Here is a 23,522-nt window from a genome sequence, read left to right on the forward strand (position 1 = left end):
CCAAGACCGTGTCGCATCACCTACAATCGAGATTGTCCCACTCTCCCCCTACTGCTCACCATCCTTGGCGCTCGACCCCGCTCTAGCCCTGGGTGTCCCTGATGTGGCTGAAGAGTGGTATCAGTTACTACCATACCACCACCACTACGTCTCACCTGAGTCCTCCACTGTCCGCATCAACCGACTAGCCTGTGTAGTTCTCATGGAGGAGCTGTCAGAGGACTTCGCACTTGATGGAGGCTGCCGACCACAGAGACGACTAGAAGACCGTGACAATAGCGATGATAGGGAAGGATCCTGACAAGCTGGCCTTAGCCAGCCATCCATCGAGGCGCCCTACTGCAACCAAGCCTCTCTGCTGTAGCCTCTCCTTCCCCCTCAGCAGCTGGTTCCACTGCGATTGGAAGAACTCACATTCGGCTACTTTAGACTCATAGTCCTCTAGTAGCTTCTGGAAGTCATCCGAGAGCTGTTGATATGCATTCGACACCAACCTAGCAAAGATCTTTCCATACCACACCAATACCAATTCTACTCCAGCTCTATCAGCAACTTCTTCAACGTCTCCTTAGTGCTCCTTAGGAGAGCCTCCTCCTCTTCATCACCTAACCCATGCCCTCGGCCCCAGCCCCACTCCCCCACCACCCTTACCATCTTCCCCCAATATCTCCTCCATGGTCGGCAAGGCGGCACTGCTAGCACTACCAGCGATGGCTGCCGTCCTCGGACTCGCGGTGGTGACCATATAGCCCGTCCTCTCATCAAAGACTGACAGCTCCAACTCCGATATCGCGTGGAGGCTTCTCGTACTCTTGTTCCTAACACGATCATGTAAATCCAACACGTCCTAAGGGCCTTCCACTACCTCAACAAGGCACTGGCCGTATTAGCATTCTTAGAGAGGGTCCTAGTCTGCTCCTTAGAGGACGCTGGGGGAGGCCTGAGAGAAACACCTCAACCCTGCTGACCGTCCTCGATTGCCATACCCTCGTCGTCGCTTATCCAACAGCGAGCTGAGGTGTGGGGTGGACTTAATCGAGGACAGACCTGCAAGGCCGAGTGTCCCCTCGACACCCATCGTCCTCCCTACCAGCAAGCTTAGAAGCATTGTCGCGTACACCGCCTTGGCCGCTCATGACAGTCGCTGCTGTATACCTCATAAGACGGCTCATACTAGCACTCTGGGCCAACTGCCGCATCGGAGAGTTTGTACCACTCCCTGCACTCAACATCCCCACGCCCAATGACCTCACACCCCCTCCCACCTTTCGAGGACATTCCATCCCCATCGATCACCCAAGGGCTCTTCTTCAGACTCTTCTCGACGTCTATCTCCTCAAAGTCATCTCCCTGCTCTCCAACCACTCCCCCATGGTCCCCATGCACCTCCATTACCGGCGTAGACCGAAGGACGAGTGCGTTGTCCGCCTGCCGTATCTTCTCCACCAGGGCATCAACATCTCTACACAGCGAGGCCACCTATTCAACAGCCACATAGGAAGCCCCTAAAGCTCGGCGACTAAATACTTCCCGGACTAATTCAGAGTCGATTTTCACAGCGCCAGTAGCCTCCTCCTCCTCGTCGTCACCATCACTAGACACCCGTTCATTGCTGATAGGAACCAGCTGACTCCAGCTTTGAGGAGGTGAAGCTGAGCAGACCAACATCCCTACCAAGCATCCCCTTCTCCCTACCCTCAGGGCTCTGGTCGGCCTTCCTGGTCCTGAGCACAGCCGGAGTGCCGTGTGGACTCAGACCCGGGGAGGCTTGAATGATCTCCCCAAACCTGTACTCTGGGGAGGGTGCAACCTCGAAAGGGAATACCATCCAAGTTAACGTCCCCCCACCCCAAGTACCCCAAGGTCCCCATAGCCATCCTCCTGTACCCCCTCTATGGGGGCTGGCGTCTCCTGTCTCGGAATCTCAGCGAACTGGCATCGTCCTCGCAACTCCTCAATATCCGCCAAGAGCATTCCTAGCAATAGCAGTACCCACAACACCTCCCCCTAAGCTTCCCACTGATCTCCCGTTTCAAATGCCGGATCTGGACAGACTCCATGCTGCCCCTGGCCTCCTCTCCTACCCCCGACTGCTTCTCATCATCGTCATCACTGAGGGGCCCACCACCTACACACCGCTCTCTCCCTCCCCTCAGAGCTGTTCCCTTTACCAGTATCCCCGAGGTGCACTGCCACATCGATCGACTCTGCATCAGACTCGGTGAATTCAGATCCACCCTGGGGAGACCCATCAGACACGCTGTCCGTGATAAACCTAACACCCAGTGCCGCCGAGCTCGAGAGGCCATACCATCCCCCCACCGCAACCCAGTCGCCCCTCCAACAGCACTCGCTACAGCCTGCCCACTCTGACGACCAGGCAGGATGCCGCTACGTAGAGTTCTACTGAGGCCTATGAACACGCCCTAAGCCCTAGGGAAGGAGCCAAGGCCCTACCATCCATAGCAGATATCGTAGCAGTGCTCTCTGTACTCTGTCTTCGACGCCTCTCTGCCCTCATCTGTTCCTCATGCTCCTGCCGCATCTCCCTCGCCTCCCTCTTCAGTGCAGCATTCTCCTCAAGTTGCTGTTGTAGCTCCAACTCCAACAGCTCCCGTCTGGCCCTCTCCGGATGGTTCTCGACCTACTCTCGACCCTCCACCAACTGCCCACCCCGCACCTCCTACCAAGGTGCGCAGCAGTCGTATTTCCTCCTCTCTGTCATCATCAACCTCCTCAGCGTCGTCTCCACCATTATCACCTAACACACGAGTCAGCGCGAAATGCAGTCGGCCGAAGACCACCAGCCTTATCCTTGGCCACCAGCCTAGTGAGTGAGCTGCCCGCATCCTCGAACCTAGCGGCAGCCAACATAGTACCCTACATAGTGCGAGCCCTACGCTTGAAGGCTCTTGGCGGTCTCCTCCCAGTACACAGCCCACTTCTGCTGCTTCGTCTTCACTTCCTCCAACTCCCTCTCTCTAGCCAACGACCCTGTCCACCTTCCAATACCACAACACGAGTAACCACAAGAGGCCCTCACCAGCAAGCAAGATCTGCAGACTGATAATTCTCCTCCTCAACGCTGATGAGGCCTCCCCAGACTTGGCCCTCTGCCCATCCCCATCATCAGCACTAGATGGTGATCCTACTCCTACACTGACAACCACGACAGCCGAGTAACTCCAGCCCACCTCCTCTAGTCGCAAAGGCCCCAGTGCCCCCATCAGGTACCCCTGGGGACACTCTCAGCTGAGTCTGCCCCGCCGTCAAAGCAGCCAGTTGCCTCCTTGCAGCCTCCAGCTCAGCCTATAAGCCACTGCCCCTCCCAAACACCGCCCACCATTACTGTTAGGGACTCCACTGTTCCCGTGAGGGACTCATTGAGGACAGCCTGGCACTTGATGCGCTTAGCCCTAGCAGCGAACTTAATGGTCGATAGAGTCTCGCCAAAGTTGGCGGCCAAGGGTGATACCGTAGCTGGACGAACAACCATGGTAGTCCATAAAACTACGAGGCGAGCGCTACCGATAATGCTAGTGATGCTATTGCCTCCTAAGCTGTCACGGAGGAGGAAGGTTAGCTTCGAGTCGCGGAAATGCGTGAAAGTGGATTGCCTAAGGGCCAACACTGAGCAGCCCTAGAGACTGCCACTACCTAGCCGAGGCAGCCCTTGGCTTGCTCAATGAGTAGATGACACTAGTGAGCACCGAGAGGGACTTGTTGATGGCCCCAGCCTACAGGCGGGGTCACCGTGGCCTCGGTAGCAAGGGCCTACCTCCTTAACCCTGGCCTGGCTCTCCATCCCACTACTGCTACGATTGTTGTGACTACCACTGGGCTGACGCTCACTGCCAGCCAGATCCACTAGGTTGAGACTAGCCTCCTTGGTCTGGGTGACTCCTCCTGATGACAGCGGCAAGGTAGAGGGTCTCCTGTAGGGTGGTCTCACCTTTCTGACTAAGCTTGGTAGCCACGCGTAGCATGACCACACAGTGGGATCTAGACGACTGCTCGTTCATCATCGTCGACCCAACCTGACATGTTCCACTACCGAGCACATACTGCCCCCTCACAAGGCCTCACATGCCTCTTCACCAGAGCCCTACGGACGATGAGCTCCGCCTCCTTACTATCATAGACAGTGTGCTCACTGAGCCCTTCGACATAGACCTAGAGAGGGGACTTGACGAGGCAAGCGGGCAGCGGAGACGACCCCTCTCCTAATATCATCCCTCAGCTGCAGCTGTTGCCCTGTGGGGTCAAATAGGTCTGTAAGAGCCTCTCTATATATCTCGACGCAGCTGATCTTGCACATGTAACTACGTCAAGTGGGCCTAGGGTTGGGACGACCCCGTAATAGACACCTAAAGGTCCCCTCTGAGCCACTCTGCTTCGTCTTAAGCTCGTGGAATATACTCTCTATTATGCGGCTAGTGAGGCCTCGTAGACCTACCAGCGACCTCAGCTACCGATACATGACAAGAGGTACCCTGCTCGTTGCCTCGACCTCTAGGAGGGCCCAACATTGTGAAGGTCTTTCCGGTGCCTGAGAGGCCTATTGCATGCCACCCGACCCTTTATGTTACCAGTCTGGCCGTAGACGTAGATAGAGCCATTGTAGCCTTCCAGGCAGGCCCCAGCGACCTGGGAGCCGACCATACCAAAAACGTCCTCTTGTGTCGAGGTTGGGCCGAAGACCCCATCGAAAGTATATCTAACCACCATGGTTTGGTACAACCCTCTGAGGCTATTCGTGTCCTACGACGTGCCAGAGTCATTCTGAGCGTTGGAGGGATCTCCCACCGAGACTGTCTTGGCTGCTGAGTCCACCTGGCATAAGCCGTAGTCGTATAAAGAGCCGTGTGATAAGTCCCGCCTCGAGTACCAAAACCACATCGGGTCCAGTTGGCCCCGACTTTTCCTTTTGACTCCGAGGCCTCACCCTAACAAATACTCTCACACACTCGGTACCAGTAGAGGATGCTGGACGGATAGGAGCTAGCATTGACCAGTTCACTGAGAGGGTCGTGGTGTTCTTGGGGCATGATCAGAAGTCGGGAAACTTGCGCTCTTGCCAGCCCCTGCCGTTTCTCAACGGAGAGGAGTCTTCGTTTTGGTCACCGAACATGCGCTGTTCTTAGAGACCTCCTAGCCAGGTTGCCTCCAGGCTATTACAATCTTCATCGTCAGCAGTGCGGACCAGGCGAGGCAAACTTCTGCTTTTTTTCGTGCCAAATTCCGGTTGGATCACGCTGGAGCCTCGTGAGACCACTTTGAAAAGGCCTCTCAAAATTGACCATTTCTTCAGCGGTCTGAGAGTAAGGGGAGAGCTCGGGTAAGGTGATGGATGGGGATACTTTCCTAGCGTCTATGGTTCTCGACACAATGACGTAACGTGGGAGTTTGCTGAGGCGACTCGACTTCCGCGGGGGATCGATTGTAATAGTGGACTGTGGTAGCTGTTCAACTACTCTGTTCCCCGTGGATGCCAGTAGTAACCGTTCCCACTGCAGTGAACGCTTCCTAACGGTATCAGTGAAGCCATAGCTTGTGTCACTAGACACTCCGACTGGACGAAACGGCCGGACAAATGCCTTGTCTCTTCCCTCGGTTGATCTATGTAGACGACGATGAGGTACTCCTCTGAAGTGGTCTCAGACCTTCCACCAGATCCAATGAGGTACCCGTTGCAATCAATCCAAAGACCCTACTATCGCCTTCAATCTCCAGTGAAGGCCCTTCAACGACCTTTATATCGGTGGCGTAGTGACGATGGTTGTAGTTACGCACGTATTCATGTTGGTGATCGCCATAGGTGCTTAGCAACGGGGCTGCCGTCCAAGTGAGGGGAGGATGGCTCAGTCCATCACCTCTCAATGTTCATGGTGATAGCATGTAGCACTCACGGAAGTGGGGTGAGGCCGGTTGCCATGTAACAAGGCGATCCGCGATAAGTCGGAGTTTTTCCTGGTGCGTGCGTGTTAATTCTCCCTGTCCCTGAGGGCGGCTCTTGTGTTCAGTTCTGATGATTTATGATGGGTCGTAGAGCAGCGGGTTGGTGCATATTGACAGCTGTTTTCTCATTGATTCGACACCCCCTTTATAGAGCTCCTACACGGGTCCCGATGCGAGGTCCGAATGCGACTTGCATGTGGTGCGTGCAAGTCGAGTGACGCACAAGTTTAAGAACAGTTCGGTCATCTTTTCCGAGGCTTTTGAGGAATTATAGAACGTGGATTTGCATTATTCGGTAGTGATTCTTGTTCCCTTAGTGAACAATGGTTAGAGCATCTCCGAAAAAGGCACCCAACCCTCACCCAACCTACAGCGAGATGGTAAGGAATGCCCTCTCGACTTGTAGGGGATTTCAGAAGATGAGCCGCCAAGCGGTTTCCGCTTTCATCAAGTCCAACTATGGTGTTGACAACAGAACCGCGTTGAACAAGTCCCTCAAGGCCCTTGTGGAGACGGGCATCGTGTCCCAGGCGAAGGCTTCTTATAAGTTGGCGGCAGGCCAAAGGCCGAATGCAACTACCCCAAGCAAGCCCGTGAAGGCCCCCTCGAAGCCTAGTAAGGCCCCTCCTAAGAAGGCGGCGGCCTCTCCCGCCAAGAAAAAGGCCACTTCCAAGGCTTCTGCCAACTCTAAGAAAGTATCACCGAAGAAGTCTTCCAGTAAAGGGAAGAAGGGGCTCCCTACAAAGAAGGCTGTTACTCAGAAGAAGGCCTCGACTAAGAAGACCTCAGCTGCAAAGAAGAAGACTGGCAAAGGAGGCGGCAAGTCAGGCAGATCTTAGATGCCGCATGTACTCCCTTATGCAGACCATAGTATGTTATAACGCTTTTTGATAGTATGTTCGAGTACCCGTATTTATCACTGTGACCCAATGCAAGCTGGTATAGTAGGCGATGGCGAGCCAAGAAGATGAAGAACTATTTGTACCACTCTATTATCATTACAACCCTCAATGAGGCTAGCTGCTACCACTATTCAAACTACTAGTTATCATCCAGTTGTCGTTGTGTTAGTCACACGGGCAGTTCAAAGAAGGTTAAACCGCTTCGACTTCCACGAAGGTTCTGAGTGATCCTAACCTGGCTTTCGCCCTTCCCACAATTCGTCCACTCTTGTACACGCGTGCAGACTAAGATATCTCTCCTAATAATCTACATCCCCCCACTGTCAACAACACTACATTCTCGGTATGAAAGAATAACCGTTCTAGCAGCAACCTCATCATCGTTGTTATAAACTACTGTCGTACAATAGTACACAATAACTCTGAAGTTTTTGTCTCCCATAGCACTGCGTGTTGGGAGTGTACCCCCCAACGTGCGGCACTCGAGAGTACTACTCTCACAATACGACAGATAGAAGTGTTATTGTAAAAAAGAAAAAAGTACAATACTTGGTCATCGAAATTCCTTCGAAATTCATCAATGATTATCATCAAATTGTCCAGAACAATTTGACCCTCACAGAAGGGGTCTACGAGCGCTCGCCCCGAATTCTTCTGGCCAACTGCATGTCCTTGGGCATGATGGTCACACGCTTAGCATGAATAGCACACAGGTTGGTGTCCTCAAAGAGGCCCACTAGATAAGCCTCAGCCGCCTCCTGTAGAGCCATCACAGCACTGGTCTGAAACCTCAAGTCGGTCTTGAAGTCTTGGGCCACCTCTCTAACAAGGCGCTGGAAGGGCAACTTGCGTATGAGTAAATCAGTGCTCTTCTGATAGCGTCTGATCTCCCTAAGAGCCACAGTGCCAGGCCTGTAGCGATGGGGCTTCTTGATACCACCAGTGCTAGGGGTGGACTTTCTAGCGGCCTTAGAGGCTAATTGCTTCCGAGGCGCCTTGCCGCCTGTGGACTTGCGTGCAGTCTGCTTGGTCCTCGCCATTGATACGGAGGGATATAAAGCCTGAGTACCCTCCTACATACCACTCCATGCCCATTCTTCATATGTGACGTGATAAACCACTCTATCAAACACCGGGCCATATGATCTACCAAGGAGAATAACCCGAGGCATCGCCAACGAACAGACTCGTGACGGGAATGTGATTTCACCTCCAAATTATGTTTGAATTTAGCTATAGAAACCCCCTCTGTTAACCCAAAAGCTGTATAGAACATTGGAGAAGGGCATTGAATTGAATCCTCCACTCAACATGATGATCTCCAAGTACCAGCCAGATCACAACCGCTACCCACCTTTTGCCTTTTCGAAGGCAGAGTATCCCTCTGAGTAGATTGTGAAGCCGTTTTCGCAGCAATTTGGCCACCAATGACCCGATTCGATCGAATAACGGGCGTAGCTCTCTTGTACATTTGCACGCAGCCCCATACCTCAGTACCACCTATGGAGTGCGGATTGCTCCTCCCTTCAAGCAACGATGCGCCGTAGTGAATTCGCTCATTACCATCACCATAAGCACCGCCACCATCTTCTGCCATTTGAACCAGCTTCCAGGACTGACCATGGTGGTCCCACTGCGTTATTTTATCTTGGACGCAAATTCTCTTCAATGACTCATCACGGACTTGCTCTTCCTCCTCCGATTGCGGGACCCATCAGGAAAGCTCTAGTCCACTGCAAAACCGAGCCTGAACCGACAGCGAGGCATCTCTCTAATATCCCACTACGACTAACTGCTTCGGTGTAGTCAATGTGGAATGTGTCCGCCATCCAAACCCGCCTGAGTACCTACACAGTCAACGCATGAAGGAAACACTGTTGAATACTATCAAAAGGGTCTGTTGAGTCGCATCCGCTATGACATTTGACAGTGCTTCAATTCCACTACCTAGCGAACATCAACAACGTATTGTTCACCTCAGCATCCACGAAGCAGCACGCACGCGCATGGATGTCACAAGGAAGCTCATCTTGAGGCTGCGAGGCACGGATGCCTTCAACACGAACTTGGCAATAAATATAACTCAATCGAGCGAATGACCATCCCACCAACAACAACGAGTACCACATCTCCTGGACTAAACTCCTTCCAGAAAGCACCGACATTGTAGCCTATGAAGACGTCTCGGAGGAAGATATGGGATAGAAAGCATCTAGTAACACGCCACCATACCACTAGGTCTGACTGCTTTCAATTTGATCCGAACAGCTTGCGTCACTACCAAGCTCTGCATGATGTGTACAACACTTAGCCAACCTCAGCTCCTTACTCTGGATGAGCTTGAGCGTCTAATACAGCGATTGAATGCAGCGGCAGTCCATGTGGTTTGGTCTACCATCAACAAGCAGGGTACGCAATTAATACCCTGAATGCCCACCAGGTAAACAGTAGTGAGCTCAGACATACCACTGACAGATCCGCAGACTGCCAGGAGCTATACCTCGTCGCACACACTAACAAAGCGAGCGGTAACGAAGTTATTCAACCGTCGCTGTTAAAGGCTCGGACAATGATCCACCAGTGAACGCCTCATACACCAATGCGAAGACGAATGGCAGGCAGATATGGGTCCCTTGATAGTCTAGCTCTCTAACTCGACGCACGTTGTTCCTGAGTGCGAGTTGAGTACCCATGGTCAGGTCGGGGATGGGATATTCTCATTGGCTGGTCGTGGCTGGTTTATTGCTATCCGGCTACCTGTAGAAGTCCCGCGACCTGGAGGTAATGGAGGTTCATGGAGGTAAACTTTCCGTCCCCCCCATTCTGTAAAACGTCCTCTCGGAGGATTGGAATTCCTCCCAGATCATCAGTGGGTACGATTATGCGGGCCAGCTCAGATCATTCACATGCCTAACGATACACGATCAATTTCACCTCAATCGCTACACCGCTTGAGTTCTATCCGTGGCCTGACGAACAGTTCGCCGCCGCGAATTCCGCGTATCCATTCCGCATATTCGACGGTTTCATCCACATATCGGCCGCTCGCCTGCACGCATGTGCAATGATTCTGGCCGTGGTCAGTGATCTTCCGGATGTGAGAAGCTCATCTCTCATTGGTCGATTCGGATAGTACCAGTCGCATCTTGACTTGGGAGTCACCAGCGATTTCTTCCTTCTTCAACTGTAGAGTGGTCGGCTTTCTCGTTCCCCATGGAGTTCACCAGTCATCGACATTAGGCTCTACTTGAGGTGGCGTCAGCTCTCCACGGTTATCGAAGTGCTCGTCTTCTGGCGCTCCTCTCTAGTCGTCTCGTATGCTTTTGTGAGGCAACCTACGTCTCAGCTGCGTATGCGTGCAATCCGCACGCGAGTGTCACAGATTCATCGCTGCGTCCTCGCGCTCCTTAGCTCATGATCGCCCTCTCTCAGTTAAGAACCCGTTTCAAACCCGTTCACAATGTCTTCTCCGCCTAAGAGGGCTATCGTCGTCGGCGGGGGTCTCGCAGGCTTCAGTGCAGCCAACACTATCTTGGAAGCTGGTGGTCGTGTGCTGCTTCTTGATAAATCGGCGTTTTGCGGGGGGAACTCCTCGAAGGCCACTTCGGGTATCAACGGCGCCGGAACCAAGACGCAGAAGGCCCTAAATGTTCAGGACTCTAATGAGCTGTTCGAGTCGGACTGTATGAAGGGTGGTGCCAAGCACCCCGAACTTGTCAAGGTTATGGTTGAGAACTCCGGTGCCTCCGTCAACTGGTTGATGGACAACTTCGATTTGGATCTGTCCCTTCTTGCTCGCCTTGGTGGTCATTCTGTCGAGCGTACTCATCGTGGTAAGGAGAGATTCCCTGGTATGACTATCACCTACGCCGAGATCCAGATGGCTGAGGCGATCGCTAAGAAGTTCCCCGACAGGTGTGAGATTTTAAACAAGTGCAGGGTAACCAAGTTACTCACCACCCCAAATGGGGATGTCAATGGCGTGCAGTATACCACGAAGAAGGGCGACACTGTCGAGGAGTACGGTCCTGTGATCCTTGCCACTGGTGGCTTTGGCGCCGATTTTTCGGAATCTGGCATTCTTGCTAAGGTCCGCCCTGATTTACTTAAGCTGTCCACCACTAATGGCGAGCACTGTACTGGCGATGGTATCAAGATGGGTCAGGCAATCGGTGCTCAGACGGTCGACTTGGACTTTGTTCAAGTCCATCCCACTGGTTTGGTTAACCCTAAGGATCCCGATTCGAAGGTTAAGTTCCTGGCTGCCGAGGCCTTGAGAGGTGTAGGCGGCATACTTTTGGACTCTAATGGAAAGAGGTTCGTCAATGAGCTCCACCGCCGCGACTATGTCTCGAACACTATGTTCAAGAATAAGGGCCCCTTCAGGCTTGTGCTCAACAGCAAGTCCTCTCAGGAGATCCACTGGCACTGTGAGCATTACAAGGGTCGTGGTGTTATGAAGGAGTTCAAGACTGGTCGGGATCTTGCTAAAGAGATGGGTATCGAGCCTGCAGTGTTAGAGAAAACCTTCAAGGAGTATAATGAGATCATGAAGAAGCAGGTTGCTGACCCCAATGGAGGTCCCTATGATGCCTATCCGTCTGGCAAGACCCATGATCCCTATGGTAAGAAATTTTTCAAGGACTACCCTATGTCTATCGATGATACGTTCAACGTCGCCATTGTTACTCCTCTGGTGCATTACACTATGGGAGGGCTGAAGATCAACACCTTCGGTCAAGTTCTTGGCCCCAAGGACAAGCCTATCAAGGGTCTATATGCTGCTGGTGAGGTCATGGGTGGCGTGCACGGGAACAACAGGTTGGGTGGCAATTCGCTACTTGATTGTGTGGCGTATGGACGCGTCACCGGCAAGCACTGTGCGTCAGAGGTCATGAAGCTCAAGGCTTCAGACGCTGTCCCGCTGAAGGATCTGAAGGAGGGCCGAACTGCTCCCAGCGTCCGTGCTATTGTGGTCGGTGGTGGTCTGGCTGGATTCTCGGCTGCTAATACTATCTTGGAGAATGGTGGCAATGTCTTGTTGTTGGACAAGTCGGCCTTTTGTGGCGGTAACTCTTCCAAGGCTACTTCCGGTATCAATGGTGCCGGTACCAAGACCCAGAAGGCTTTGGGCGTCAAGGACTCCAATGAGCTCTTCTACAACGACTGTATGAAGGGTGGCGCTAAACATCCTAACTTGGTCAAGGCGATGGTCGAAAACTCTGGTGCCTCCGTCAACTGGTTGATGGACAACTTCGATTTGGATCTGTCCCTTCTTGCTCGCCTTGGTGGTCACTCTGCTGAGCGTACTCATCGTGGCAAGGAGAGATTCCCTGGTATGACCATCACCTATGCCGAGATCCAGATGGCTGAGGCGATCGCTGCGAAGTTCCCCGACAGATGCCAAATTATCAATAAGGCCAGAGTGACTGAGTTGCTCACTGACAATGGTACTGTTGTCGGTTGTAAGTACACCGACAAAAAGGGTCAAGTTCATGAGGAGAAGGGTCCGGTCATTCTTGCTACTGGTGGGTTCGGTGCTGACTTCTCCCCCGATGGGATATTGGCCAAGGTTCGCCCAGATCTCCTGAAGCTAGCCACTACCAATGGTGAACACTGTACTGGTGATGGTATTAAGATGGGCACCGCTGTTGGTGCACAGACGGTCGACCTGGAGTTCGTCCAAGTGCACCCAACTGGTCTGGTTAACCCCAAAGATCCTGATGCAAAAGTCAAGTTCTTGGCCGCTGAGGCTCTCCGTGGTGTTGGTGGTCTTCTTCTTGACGCCGATGGCAAGCGCTTCGTCAACGAGCTCCATCGCCGCGATTATGTCTCGAACACTATGTTCAAGAATAAGGGCCCTTTCAGGCTTGTCTTGAACTCGTCTTCGGCTGAAGAGATCCACTGGCACTGTGAGCACTATAAAGGGCGTGGTGTGATGAAAGAGTTTGCAAGCGGCAAGGCTCTCACTCAAGAGATGGGTATCGATCCCGCAGTACTCGAGAAGACCTTCAAGGATTACAACGAGATCATGAAGAAGCAGATCGACGACCCCGACAACGGTCCTTATGACGCCTACCCCAGTGGCAAGACCCATGATCCCTTCGGTAAGAAGTTCTTCAAGCCTTATCCGATGAAGATGGATGATCACTTCCATGTCGCTATCGTTACGCCGCTCATCCACTATACTATGGGTGGCCTCAAGATCGATGACCACGGCCGTGTACTCGGCGAAGGTGACAAGGCTATCGAGGGCCTGTACGCTGCTGGTGAGCTCATGGGCGGTGTCCACGGCAACAACCGTCTTGGTGGCAACTCGTTGTTGGACTGCGTGGTATATGGTCGTCTCACTGGTAAGGATTGTGCTACATACATGATGAAGGGAAGGACCAAACCAGTACCTCTGAAGTGCCTCAAGCAGGGCCTAACTAAAGATATCAAGACAGTCATTGTTGTTGGTGGTGGTCTTGCTGGTTTCTCTGCCTGTAACACCGTCTTGGAGAAGGGTGGCCAAGTGCTGCTGCTTGACAAGTCGGCCTTCTGTGGTGGTAACTCGTCGAAGGCCACTTCTGGTATCAACGGTGCCGGGACTAAGACTCAGAAGGCTTTGGGAGTTAAAGACTCGAATGAGTTGTTCTATTCCGACTGCATGAAGGGTGGTGCTAAGAAGCCCGATCTGGTCAACGCCATGGTCGAGAACTCCGGTGCCTCCGTCAACTGGTTGATGGACAACTTCGATTTGGATCTGTCCCTTCTTGCTCGCCTTGGTGGTCATTCTGTCGAGCGTACCCATCGTGGTAAGGAGAGATTCCCTGGTATGACTATCACCTATGCTGAGATCCAGATGGCTGAGGCGATCGCCAAAAGCCATCCTGACAAGTGCAAGATCATCAACAAGGCCCGGGTTACCAAGTTGTTAACTGATGACGATGGTTCTGTCACAGGCGTGGTTTACGAGACTAAGGGTGGTGAGACTCACGAGGCTCATGGTCCTGTTGTTCTTGCTACTGGTGGTTTCGGCGCGGATTTCTCCCCTGATGGTATTCTTGCTAAGGTCCGCCCAGATCTACTTGGACTTTCTACCACTAACGGGGAGCACTGTACTGGCGATGGTATTAAGATGGGTATGGAGATTGGTGCTGACACTCTGGACTTGGAGTTCGTTCAAGTTCATCCAACGGGCTTAGTTAACCCGAAGGACCCGAAGTCTAAGGTTAAGTTTCTTGCCGCTGAAGCTCTCAGAGGTGTTGGTGGTATTCTTCTGGACGCTGATGGCAACCGGTTCGTTAATGAGCTCCATCGTCGCGACTATGTCTCGAACACTATGTTCAAGAATAAGGGTCCCTTCAGGCTTGTGCTTAACAGCAAGTCCTCTCAGGAGATCCACTGGCACTGTGAGCATTACAAGGGTCGTGGTGTTATGAAGGATTTCGCCTCGGGTGCCGCCCTGGCTCAGGAGATGGGTATCCCTACCTCCAAGCTGGAGCAGACTTGCAAGACCTATAACGAGATTATGCAGAAGCAGATTAAGGACCCTGATGGAGGCCCATATGATGCCTACCCCTCCGGCAAGACCCATGATCCCTTCGGCAAGAAGTTCTTCAAGGACTATCCTATGTCAGTCAACGACACTTTTGATGTTGCTATTGTTACTCCCTTGGTTCATTATACCATGGGAGGTCTGGCCATCGATCCCAAGGGACGCGTCTTGAACAAGAGTGGTAAAGTCATCAAGGGTCTGTACGCTGCTGGTGAAGTCATGGGAGGTGTCCATGGCAACAACAGGTTGGGTGGCAACTCTCTTCTTGACTGTGTCGTCTATGGTCGTCTCACTGGTGCGGGAAGTGCAACTTATGCTGGAGCAGATGAGCCCATCAGCTTGAAGCAACTAAAGAGCACAGCCTCAGCCCCTGCTGCTGCGACTGCTCCTGCGAAGGCTCCTCCTAAGCCTGCGCCAGCTGCTGCTCCCGTCCCTGCGGCCCCCACTGGACCTGCTCCGATCACCATGGCAGACGTGGCCAAGCATAACACCAAGGATGACTGCTGGGTCGTTATTAACGGTGATGTTCTCAATGTAACTGACTTCCTTCCTGATCATCCTGGTGGAGACCTCGCCATTATGACCTTTGCTGGCAGAGATGCTACGACCGAGTTCAACATGATCCATCCCCCGGATGTCATCGATAAGTACGTCCCGGATGCTGTTGTTGGTCAGATCGGAGTTGCCCCGGCTGGAGCCGCGCCTGCCGCTGCTCCGGTCGCAGCTGCGGCGCCTGCTGCTGGAGGCGGTATCACTTTGGAAGATGTCGCTAAGCATAACACCAAGGCGGATTGCTGGGTTGTGATCAACGGGCAAGTCTTGGACGTTACCGACTTCCTACCCGACCATCCTGGTGGTGAGCTGGCTATCCTTACTTTCGCTGGTCGTGACGCTTCTAATGAGTTCAACATGATCCATCCACCTGATGTCATCGAGAAGTATGCCCCGGATGCGATCGTTGGCGAACTTGGTGCTGCTGCTCCTGCCGCTGCTGCGCCGGCTGCTGCTGCCGCTGCTGCTGCTCCCATTCCCGCTAATGGCAAAACTATGGAGGAAGTCGCCAAGCACAACACTAGAGAGGATTGTTGGGTGGTCATCAATGGTCAAGTTTTGGACGTCACAGGCTTCCTCCCTGATCATCCAGGTGGAGACTTGGCTATCCTTACCTTCGCCGGACGTGATGCTACCAACGAGTTCAACATGATCCATCCGCCGGATGTCATCGAGAAGTATGCTTCAGACTCTGTGCTCGGCCCCGTTGTACAGGCTGCTCCCCAGCCTGCAGCTCCTGCTGCCACTGGAGCGCTGACTCAACCTTTGCTCGCTGATCCGAGGGTCGCAAAGGAGCAGTGGTGGGGTGAGGATCGTAATACTGCCGTTATGCACGGCCCATTGGGGGATTCTATGTATTCGTATTGTGCCGGAGTGATATACTTCGCCTGGCTGTTGATCTTGGAGACTCTGAAGACCATTTTCACGGTGAAGAACTATAAGGTCATTCACGACAAGTCTGGATTGACTAGGTCTGCCATGTTCCTGATCGTGTTCGTGGTTATTCATGGCGTCGGTAATCTTCACGTTTTCTTCGGTCCCGATCACTTCAATGGATACACGTACTTCCTCAACCACCCCTGTCCCTGGAGCACACTCTTCCTCCCGGTCGAGATATATCTCCTGGCTGCCGGTCTCCTCCATGTTGCTGTGGGTTTGATCCGTACCTATAAGTTCAAAACCATCAACACTGCTTTCGATCAGCTATGGCTCATCACCACTGGAATAGTGCTACTCGTATTCCTGATCGTCCACTTGTTGCAGTTCCGTTTCGTCTCCGAAGCCAGTGCTCCTCTGTACTACTTCCGTGCCAAGTGGATGTATCCCTTCTTCTGTGACAAGTACGACACCTCGTGCAAAGTGGTAAGTATCAAGGATCTGTACAAGATGGAGCTCCAGATCTTCGAGCACTTCGGATGGGTCTGCTTCTATCTCATCGGTGTTTGTTCTTTCATCCTTCATGTCAAGGAGGGCCTGAGGAAGGTCATCGCTGCTCATCCGGCAGTTCCAAGGAAGTACAAGGGTAGGGCGACCACCATTGGCAGTATCGTCATTATTCTACTCGGTCTGATCTACCTGTCCTATCCTATCTTCTGCTACTTCGCCCCTGTGAAGAGCTGGGCCAAGTACGACAAGGAGATGATTCAGCCTGGCACACCATAGAGAGCTGAAATTTTTTTCCAATGCACCAGTGTGTCACTGTCATTAAAGTCGAGGGAAGAGTTTGTTGAACGATTGAGATTATCTGATGGACCAGTGCCATCTACATCTTATTTTACGTAGAAGTCCGTAATACCTCTTCATTATTGTAAACTATGCGGTTGTGTTGAAGAGTGATACAAGTGAGGTATTGCTTGGAGTATTCGTACTCAACCTTAGGTAGAGTCAATCTATGTCTCGATGGCTGAATTTCGTCCGTTTAGCTTAGTGTTCGACTTGATACTGGATAACTACTTGATAGCTGGGGAATCACACTCTGATGGGCTGCAGTATTATATAAATATGACCTAATACTGCAGTCCATCAGAGAGTATAATTCATATCGAAGTATAGCTTGTGCGCGTTGATAGACCGGATCATAGGACGCGGAAGACTCCAACATGGCCATGACAGAGTGGGTCATGGGGAAACACTTGATCCATTCATGTATCTTCAGATTGAATCCGAGTTACCTGAATTGTGAATCATACTAAAAAGACACGTGCTGAAGAAGGTTGCAGCCCACGTGGCAGAGGAATGAGCCGCAAATGAGAATCCCCGTGTGGCATCTTATGGATGCAACGTTCATACTAATACGCAAAGTACATGATGCTTTGGCGTCCTCAGTCTAGAGGAGAGCAATCACAGCGGTCCAGACAACTCTCGCGATTGATTGTATGCAAGGGTGATACGGATTAAGACAGCTGGAGGTACTCGTGAGCGGAGAATGCATGTCGAACGAGGAAGGAACGCTGTGATGTTGTAGTTTGTGGTGAGTGAGAGACCATATACTAAAGGGTGTAGTTCAAGTTGATGTTATGTCGTTCGCCGCTCGCCAGTCCATGAGTTGGTCACTTGATTAACACGAGTCGTCGAGGTGAGGTGGAAAGTCAAATATCGCGAGGGAGCATATTAGCTGCAAGCATGCAACGGGCACTTCCTCCTGAGATCTCGATCGTTCCGAGAGGCACTGCCACGACCTCGACATACTTTTTCAACCGGGAAAGTTGGTCTTGAGTCAATGAAGTGAATGCAGTTTCGGAGAGAACTAACCGGTGCACTCCGTCGAGGCCCAGCAGCTCAAACGCGTTTCCCGCGAAGTTGTCTATTTGATTCAAAGACAGGTCGATGATCTCCTTTCCTGTGCTACTCAACTTCGTCTGCAGCTGAGCCCTCTCATCCTTGTTTCTCAGAGCCGCCAAGCAAACGAGCACGTATCCTGTCCCTACTGTTAGCATAACGTTCGTATGATAGATGGGAACATCTCTGGCGTCCAGTGCAGAGAACGATACAACCGTATAATGAGGGAAGTGTTTCGCCCATTGGGCCAGCCCTTCACTGGATGCCCTCCGTGACAAAGCTACATATGCTACCTGGTTTGGGTGATCGAATACCAATGCCCCCGTTCCTTCCAGAAACGATTCTGATGCTTCCAGTCCTGTCAAGTCTATACATTGCTTGACGGTATAACTGGAGCACCGGAGCTCAGCCAGTAGCCTATCTAATAGCAGCCGCTCGGAACGCCGTGTTGGTGCACACATGGGATAGATGACGACTGTGCCGTCAGCATGAGTGGTGAACCAGTTGTTGGGGAATACCGCATCGGGTTTGGGAGGCTCCACGCTATCTCGCAAGACTAAGACTTGAACCTAAGGCGATTCAATAATAGTTGGTAAAACCTAATCATTTTCGGGGCTCACAAACAAGAAAACCAATACAGTGATTGAAGTGGAAGTCTAGATAGCAGGCAGTGGACTTAACTTCACAGCATCCCGTAGAATCTTGACGTAGTTGTCGAATTCCGCCTGGGCCTTGGGAAGACACTCTTTGGGGTCCATACCGACCGCAGTCTGGAAGACATTGTCGGTCGCGGTCTCCGGATTGGAAAAGAAGACTCCTGGACGAACCATAATCACCGCTGAAGGTGACTGTTGAGATGCCATGATATCAAGGAGGTTACTGCAGACACATGCACGGTCGTCGATAGTCTGTCTACAGCCTAGGATGCATATCATAAATTCTACCATCTGCTATATTCCGCAAAAACATGCCTGATTATGGCCCTCTCGTATGAGGCCAGGAAACGTCAGAGTCAAACATTACATCGTCTCCACCCTGGGCCTCGATGTTACCCAGGTATTATCACCTCATTCCCACCCTGGGCCTCGATCTTACCCAGGTATTATCACCTCATTCCCACCCTGGGCCTCGATCTTACCCAGGTATTATCACCTCATTCCCACCCTGGGCCTCGATGTTAACCAGGTATTATCACCTCATTCCCACCCTGGGCCTCGATCTTTCCCAGGTATTATCACGTTATTCGTACCGTCGTACTCCAACCTGACCTGAAGGAGGCCTTGTGCCACTACGATTCCAAGACACATGCATCGTGTGAGCTCACCCAACTGCGCGAGCTCACTGAATCAACGCAAGATCTCTATTTGGCCGCACAAGGGTTCAAATGTATACTCGACGGAATTGAAAGTTCGAAAGTCGAAAATTGAGATTCCTATTAACACGAACTTGAACTTCCTATCGGCCTCAGACACTTATGAATGTGCTATGGCGAATTTCGAAGATGAACCAACCGTTCGATAATCATTGCCCTGCGCGATTCTGGAATCGTTTCTGAAAATCGATTTGAAAAAATCATTTCCGACCTTCCTTTCAATAGACACGATTTTGAAATGTCAGAAACAAGTCGATTTGGAAACTTAGAATCCATGTGCTTAACAGCCCGAAAAATGTTGATATATTTTCCCCGTTTCGGATTCGCTCCTCCAATTTCGCCCGTCCCGACGAAATTGATGGTTGCAAAAGCCGAATTGGATGCTCTCGATCGAAGAAGAGACATCGTGGGTTTTTTCCAATGCACTTCATACGCCTCTCCCTTTTCATTGGCTGCTATCGACTCTTTGGAAGAGCAACAGAAAAAGACATCTTTGATGACGGTTGGGATGCTGAACTGGGAGGAGAGGAGACCTCAGATATAGGAGAAGGTAAGGGATCTTGAAAAGGCCATCGGGTGCACTTTGTGATGCATGGGCAATCCATTTCAGGACGCGGCATTTACGATGATTTTATGATGGGTGGCACACCTCCTTTGGAAAAGTATGAGCTCCTTGCCTTGTTCAGAGAGCACCTTGATATTGATCGGTGAGCTACTATCGTGCCGAGATTAGGTCAGTGCTAGGTTCAGGGATGGCTCGGTGACGCTAGAGGAGATGGGGAAAGTTGTTCGGAAGGCTGAGAGGATGGAGTTTCGTCAACAGGTCATATCGTTATAGTAGAGATTTGATGTCTCATGATAGTGTCTCAGATTGAAGCGGATAGGAATGCTCTCGATACGGATGGGGATGGGGTCCTGAGCTTGGAAGAATTCTTGGCAGTCTACGACTTGAGTGGAGGTATGTGATGTTGATTCTGGTGGGTGCGGCGATGTACCGTCCATTGCTTCATCTTCAGGTGGTCCATCTGGGGACCTCCGGCAGAAATGGGTAGGAGTTAATCATAGTGGGGAAATCGTCATAGTTTATGCTCTCAGATTGAGACCTATACACATTCCCTTGAAGAGCTATTCAAAACAGGGGATGCTGATTTCAATGGCGTTTTGGATTTTGATGAGTTCGCCGCATTCTTGAGCCCCGTTCCGGGATCAGATTTGGCGAAGGTCAGTGGAGTTGGACCCTCTCGGACGAAGCTGGTCATTTGCTGGTTGTTCCTAGGCTGTCATGGTGGCAGACTTCTCCTACAGGGATTCCAATCAGGATGGCAGAATCGACTTGAAAGAAACCCAGGTAGAGGTCGACTTGTCTAGTATGTAGTGTGGTTGGCCATGTTAGGAGCATGCTGGTGACGATGAAGGTGCTGACAGCGTGGGCGAGGACGAGTTCAAGAGATACGATGCTGACGGTGAGGCGAGTCTGACGAGCTCTTGGTGGCTATTATGTGCTAGGAGATGGGCACTGGAGCTTGGAGGAGTTTGAGGTGTACAGTCGTGATCTCGACAATGCGTCTCTTGAACTCGGACGCGACTTGTTGGAACAGATCGATGCGGATGGAGACGGGATAATCAGCATGGAAGAGGTAGTAAAGCATCTGTGCATGCTGTTATTCTCTGGAATGTACAACTGCTTTATGAGAACGTACCCTGCATAGTTCCGCTTCGCCTAGTGATTTCGTGGATCTCAGTTTGAGAAGGTGCTGGGAGATGTGGTTAAGCTTAGGAGTATAGGAACTCATCCGTTCATCCAGACGTTGGCCGTGCTACTGCCTCCGGTGGGTCTGTGGCATAGACTCCATGCAAAGCCGATGCGAAATCATGTTGGCACTCCTTGAGCGAACCTGAGCAGTGGTTGCCAAATAGTGTCTTTAGGAGAACCCCACTAGGGATGGGGGACAGCCGGGTATGGAGGCCATCGATGAAGTAAGTATGATCAGAAGTTGTGTGGGCTACATGTACTGTCATTATAGGATGCTGAAGATGATGTTGGGGATGCGACCAAGACAGGTAGTGTTCATACCTGTTGTTCCGGAAGGTTATTTTCAAGGTCATCTCGAGGATGCCGACGAGGTGGACGACGCGGACCTTTGAATGGCATACCTTATGCTTCATGGAATCTGCCACCTTTCTCGCTGTTGACAGCACTATACCATAGTATCATCGGATGTTGTGTTGGATAGGGTAGTGAACGGCACATTGTGGTGGGGAGCCTCTCATGTAGCTCAATGGTGGGCTGGCTGTATAGGCTAGGGGTTTGAGTACCTGGATAGGCAGAGAATGTCCGAGGTGGACCCTCTGTTGGCGCCTTCGTCTGATCGCCTTCGTACCGGCAGTTGTGAAGGGCTTTCAGCAATGGCCTCTGTTGGACTGGCTGCTCATGCATGTACTTCGTCCCGTACAGAGCCGCTCTCTCAGTGAGGCCTGGAAGGTGCTCTTGGCACCAGGCAGAACTAGGGTAGGCAAGCAAGGCTCAGCTTGGATAAGTGATAACGGGTCTGATCTGCTAGCAACTGTTGTAAATTGGGGAGTCGCATCGTGGTGACTATCTAGTGATGGTCATGCAGTAGACGTATCCAGGTCATCACTTGGCGTACTGGGTTGGGTATGGTAAGTATGTCCACATCTTCTAGGCCTATCGGTCGTAACAAAGATTTAATAATAGAAGCAGGTTAGAGTGAGACCGAATCATTACGCAATAGGATTCAGTCGGAGGACATCTCGCAGTAGCGACTATGGCCAGCTACAAAGGGTGACCATCATACATCTCTCGAACCCCTTTTGGACGGGCAAGTCGGGTATGTATCTGCTTTCTAGACTCGTGACTTCCCGATGTGGTGCCTACAATGGCTGAGGAGGGTCCCTACGATGGTCATCGATCTGGTCGTGATCCTCTTGTGAGTTCTGCAATCATCCACGTCCTCCGGGGTATATACTACGGCAACTCAGCAGCTAGAGGACCGAGGTTGGGCATAGCACAGCCTTCCCAAGCCTTTGCAATTATGTGGCGTTGGATATCATAGCATGACCGACCGAATACTCTCTGGAACTGCGAAGTGATGCCTGTCAGCATCCTACGAAGATCCAGCATGTCTGTGTCGTTTCACTACGTCCTGCATTGCTATTGAGTTCATCATTACAATGGGGGGATGATCGTAGAAGTTCCATTTCTTCTGCTATGTTGGGGGACCCTAGCGGAGTATTCGATAGCGGCCGCGATGCGATCGACAAAGAAGAGCAAGAGAAGGAGGCTGACCTCAACCCGACCGACCTGGCTGTTGTGGTAGTCTGAAGGGTAAACGCGCTTCTGCTTGACGACAGGAGATGGCAGGTCGTATCGGGTTTGGTTCGCCCTGTTCGCCCAGCAGCAGTGACCAAGCTCTTGACCAATAGCAGTACCGTACGTATAGTGAGGGAGTGGACAGAACCCGCGAAGAAGGTAGTAGTGTGATGGTCTGCGACGGATGAGGGCAGGAGCTGATGCATTCCTAGAGCTTTGCGGTGGCCGAGTATTATGATGAGAATACAGCGAGACGGATGGGGAAGGCAATCCAGGATACTAAATGGAACCAGGAGCATAGGCTCAGTGTGGACTTCCTCAGAAGGAGTCAGGTACCTCCGACGATTCACAGTCATTACGCTCACTCAAGAAGATTCGTTTTAGTTCTCCGAGATAGCTACTGTTAAAGAGGAGGGGAAGGTCAGTAGAGAGACTCCGGATAAGTCGCGGAAACGACACAGTGGGTCAACCCTCGACCGGACCCGGGAGAAGGACGAGCGAGCCGTTGAAGAAGAGATGGCTCAAGAGAAGCAACGTGTGTTGGATGAACTCAGGAACGTACTGTCGGCACATCCTCTTCTCCCCTCGAGTTGGCTTTCCTATGTAGCATAAGTTCCTGCCGGCTACGTCTATTGCTTCTAATACTACGTTGCTTTGGATGCCGTGCACGCACAAGCAGACGGAGAAGTTACAAGCCCAGGTGAACACAGCGTATGGGGTATCCATGTTCGTTGCTGATGTGAAGTTATGGCATATCTCATATCAGGTCAGCACCTTGTTGAGAGTTCTTCTGTTAGGTTTCTAAAAATGGCGGTAAATTCCCGACGATTCCCGCGCCCAGTGACTACCCCGCGGTGCGAAGTAGTCGATGAGAGAGATCATTGCAATTTATTCAGGACATTGGACGAACAGAGTAAGGGGACCTTCAGTGCTCCATGGTGTTATTGTTGTGCACAGTGAGGGTCAATTCGGACCGGGTTGGTCAACTGGTGCAGTATTGTCGCTCTCTGTAGTAGCGGGTAGTTGAATCGTAGCGTATTCCCTCAAACTACTACTCCCATCTAGGTTACATCTCTGCGATGTGAGTTC

General features: G+C 51.7%; 8 protein-coding genes across 8 annotated transcripts; 4 read left to right on the plus strand and 4 right to left on the minus strand.

Annotated features, from left to right (window-relative positions):
* Positions 1-259: 259 nt before the first annotated feature.
* On the minus strand, positions 260-5,008 carry Pmar_PMAR029023 (Kinesin-II 85 kDa subunit, putative; the record flags this gene model as incomplete). The annotated part of the gene is made up of 31 exons (XM_002775872.1): positions 260-494; positions 536-605; positions 652-818; positions 866-940; positions 987-1,047; positions 1,091-1,219; positions 1,266-1,479; positions 1,528-1,652; positions 1,696-1,810; positions 1,858-1,976; positions 2,021-2,128; positions 2,172-2,275; positions 2,323-2,413; positions 2,458-2,644; positions 2,688-2,761; positions 2,805-2,857; positions 2,901-2,994; positions 3,044-3,154; positions 3,195-3,309; positions 3,350-3,480; positions 3,529-3,617; positions 3,679-3,737; positions 3,779-3,906; positions 3,953-4,037; positions 4,087-4,173; positions 4,217-4,322; positions 4,368-4,443; positions 4,505-4,549; positions 4,590-4,717; positions 4,766-4,833; positions 4,946-5,008. 31 exons carry the CDS (start codon positions 5,006-5,008, stop codon positions 260-262), a joined length of 3,312 nt encoding a protein of 1,103 aa, XP_002775918.1.
* Positions 5,009-6,263: 1,255 nt separating this feature from the next.
* Positions 6,264-7,007, plus strand: Pmar_PMAR029024 (Histone H5A, putative). Its single transcript, XM_002775873.1, has one exon. The coding sequence runs from the start codon at positions 6,282-6,284 to the stop codon at positions 6,795-6,797; it is 516 nt and encodes a 171-aa protein (XP_002775919.1). The 5' UTR covers positions 6,264-6,281; the 3' UTR covers positions 6,798-7,007.
* A 482-nt stretch (positions 7,008-7,489) lies between these two features.
* On the minus strand, positions 7,490-7,900 carry Pmar_PMAR029025 (histone H3, putative; the record flags this gene model as incomplete). Its single annotated transcript, XM_002775874.1, has 1 exon — positions 7,490-7,900. One exon carries the CDS (start codon positions 7,898-7,900, stop codon positions 7,490-7,492), a length of 411 nt encoding a protein of 136 aa, XP_002775920.1.
* An 85-nt stretch (positions 7,901-7,985) lies between these two features.
* Pmar_PMAR029026 (hypothetical protein) lies at positions 7,986-8,457 on the minus strand (the record flags this gene model as incomplete). The annotated part of the gene is made up of 2 exons (XM_002775875.1): positions 7,986-8,006; positions 8,215-8,457. 2 exons carry the CDS (start codon positions 8,455-8,457, stop codon positions 7,986-7,988), a joined length of 264 nt encoding a protein of 87 aa, XP_002775921.1.
* Positions 8,458-10,320: 1,863 nt separating this feature from the next.
* Positions 10,321-16,761, plus strand: Pmar_PMAR029027 (succinate dehydrogenase, putative; the record flags this gene model as incomplete). Its single annotated transcript, XM_002775876.1, has 1 exon — positions 10,321-16,761. The coding sequence occupies one exon, from the start codon at positions 10,321-10,323 to the stop codon at positions 16,612-16,614; it is 6,294 nt and encodes a 2,097-aa protein (XP_002775922.1). The 3' UTR covers positions 16,615-16,761.
* A 1,625-nt stretch (positions 16,762-18,386) lies between these two features.
* Positions 18,387-18,593, minus strand: Pmar_PMAR029028 (hypothetical protein; the record flags this gene model as incomplete). Its single annotated transcript, XM_002775877.1, has 1 exon — positions 18,387-18,593. The coding sequence occupies one exon, from the start codon at positions 18,591-18,593 to the stop codon at positions 18,387-18,389; it is 207 nt and encodes a 68-aa protein (XP_002775923.1).
* Positions 18,594-19,522: 929 nt separating this feature from the next.
* On the plus strand, positions 19,523-21,247 carry Pmar_PMAR029029 (endoplasmic reticulum-resident calcium binding protein, putative; the record flags this gene model as incomplete). Its single annotated transcript, XM_002775878.1, has 13 exons — positions 19,523-19,652; positions 19,713-19,809; positions 19,847-19,925; positions 19,973-20,060; positions 20,119-20,150; positions 20,198-20,323; positions 20,379-20,450; positions 20,496-20,565; positions 20,609-20,739; positions 20,845-20,931; positions 21,029-21,079; positions 21,127-21,163; positions 21,204-21,247. 13 exons carry the CDS (start codon positions 19,523-19,525, stop codon positions 21,245-21,247), a joined length of 1,044 nt encoding a protein of 347 aa, XP_002775924.1.
* Positions 21,248-22,331: 1,084 nt separating this feature from the next.
* Pmar_PMAR029030 (hypothetical protein) lies at positions 22,332-23,347 on the plus strand (the record flags this gene model as incomplete). Its single annotated transcript, XM_002775879.1, has 6 exons — positions 22,332-22,436; positions 22,485-22,592; positions 22,646-22,765; positions 22,818-22,991; positions 23,041-23,133; positions 23,231-23,347. The coding sequence occupies 6 exons, from the start codon at positions 22,332-22,334 to the stop codon at positions 23,303-23,305; spliced, it is 675 nt and encodes a 224-aa protein (XP_002775925.1). The 3' UTR covers positions 23,306-23,347.
* Positions 23,348-23,522: the final 175 nt, after the last annotated feature.

The sequence above is a fragment of the Perkinsus marinus genome, assembly GCF_000006405.1.
Source record: "Perkinsus marinus ATCC 50983 genomic scaffold scf_1104296955288, whole genome shotgun sequence".
Taxonomy (NCBI): domain Eukaryota; phylum Perkinsozoa; order Perkinsida; family Perkinsidae; genus Perkinsus; species Perkinsus marinus.

What these genes read in the sequence shown, in the direction of transcription:
- Pmar_PMAR029024 (XM_002775873.1), top strand. Translation starts at nt 6,282, where the DNA reads ATGGTTAGAGCATCTCCGAAAAAGGCACCCAACCCTCACCCAACCTAC.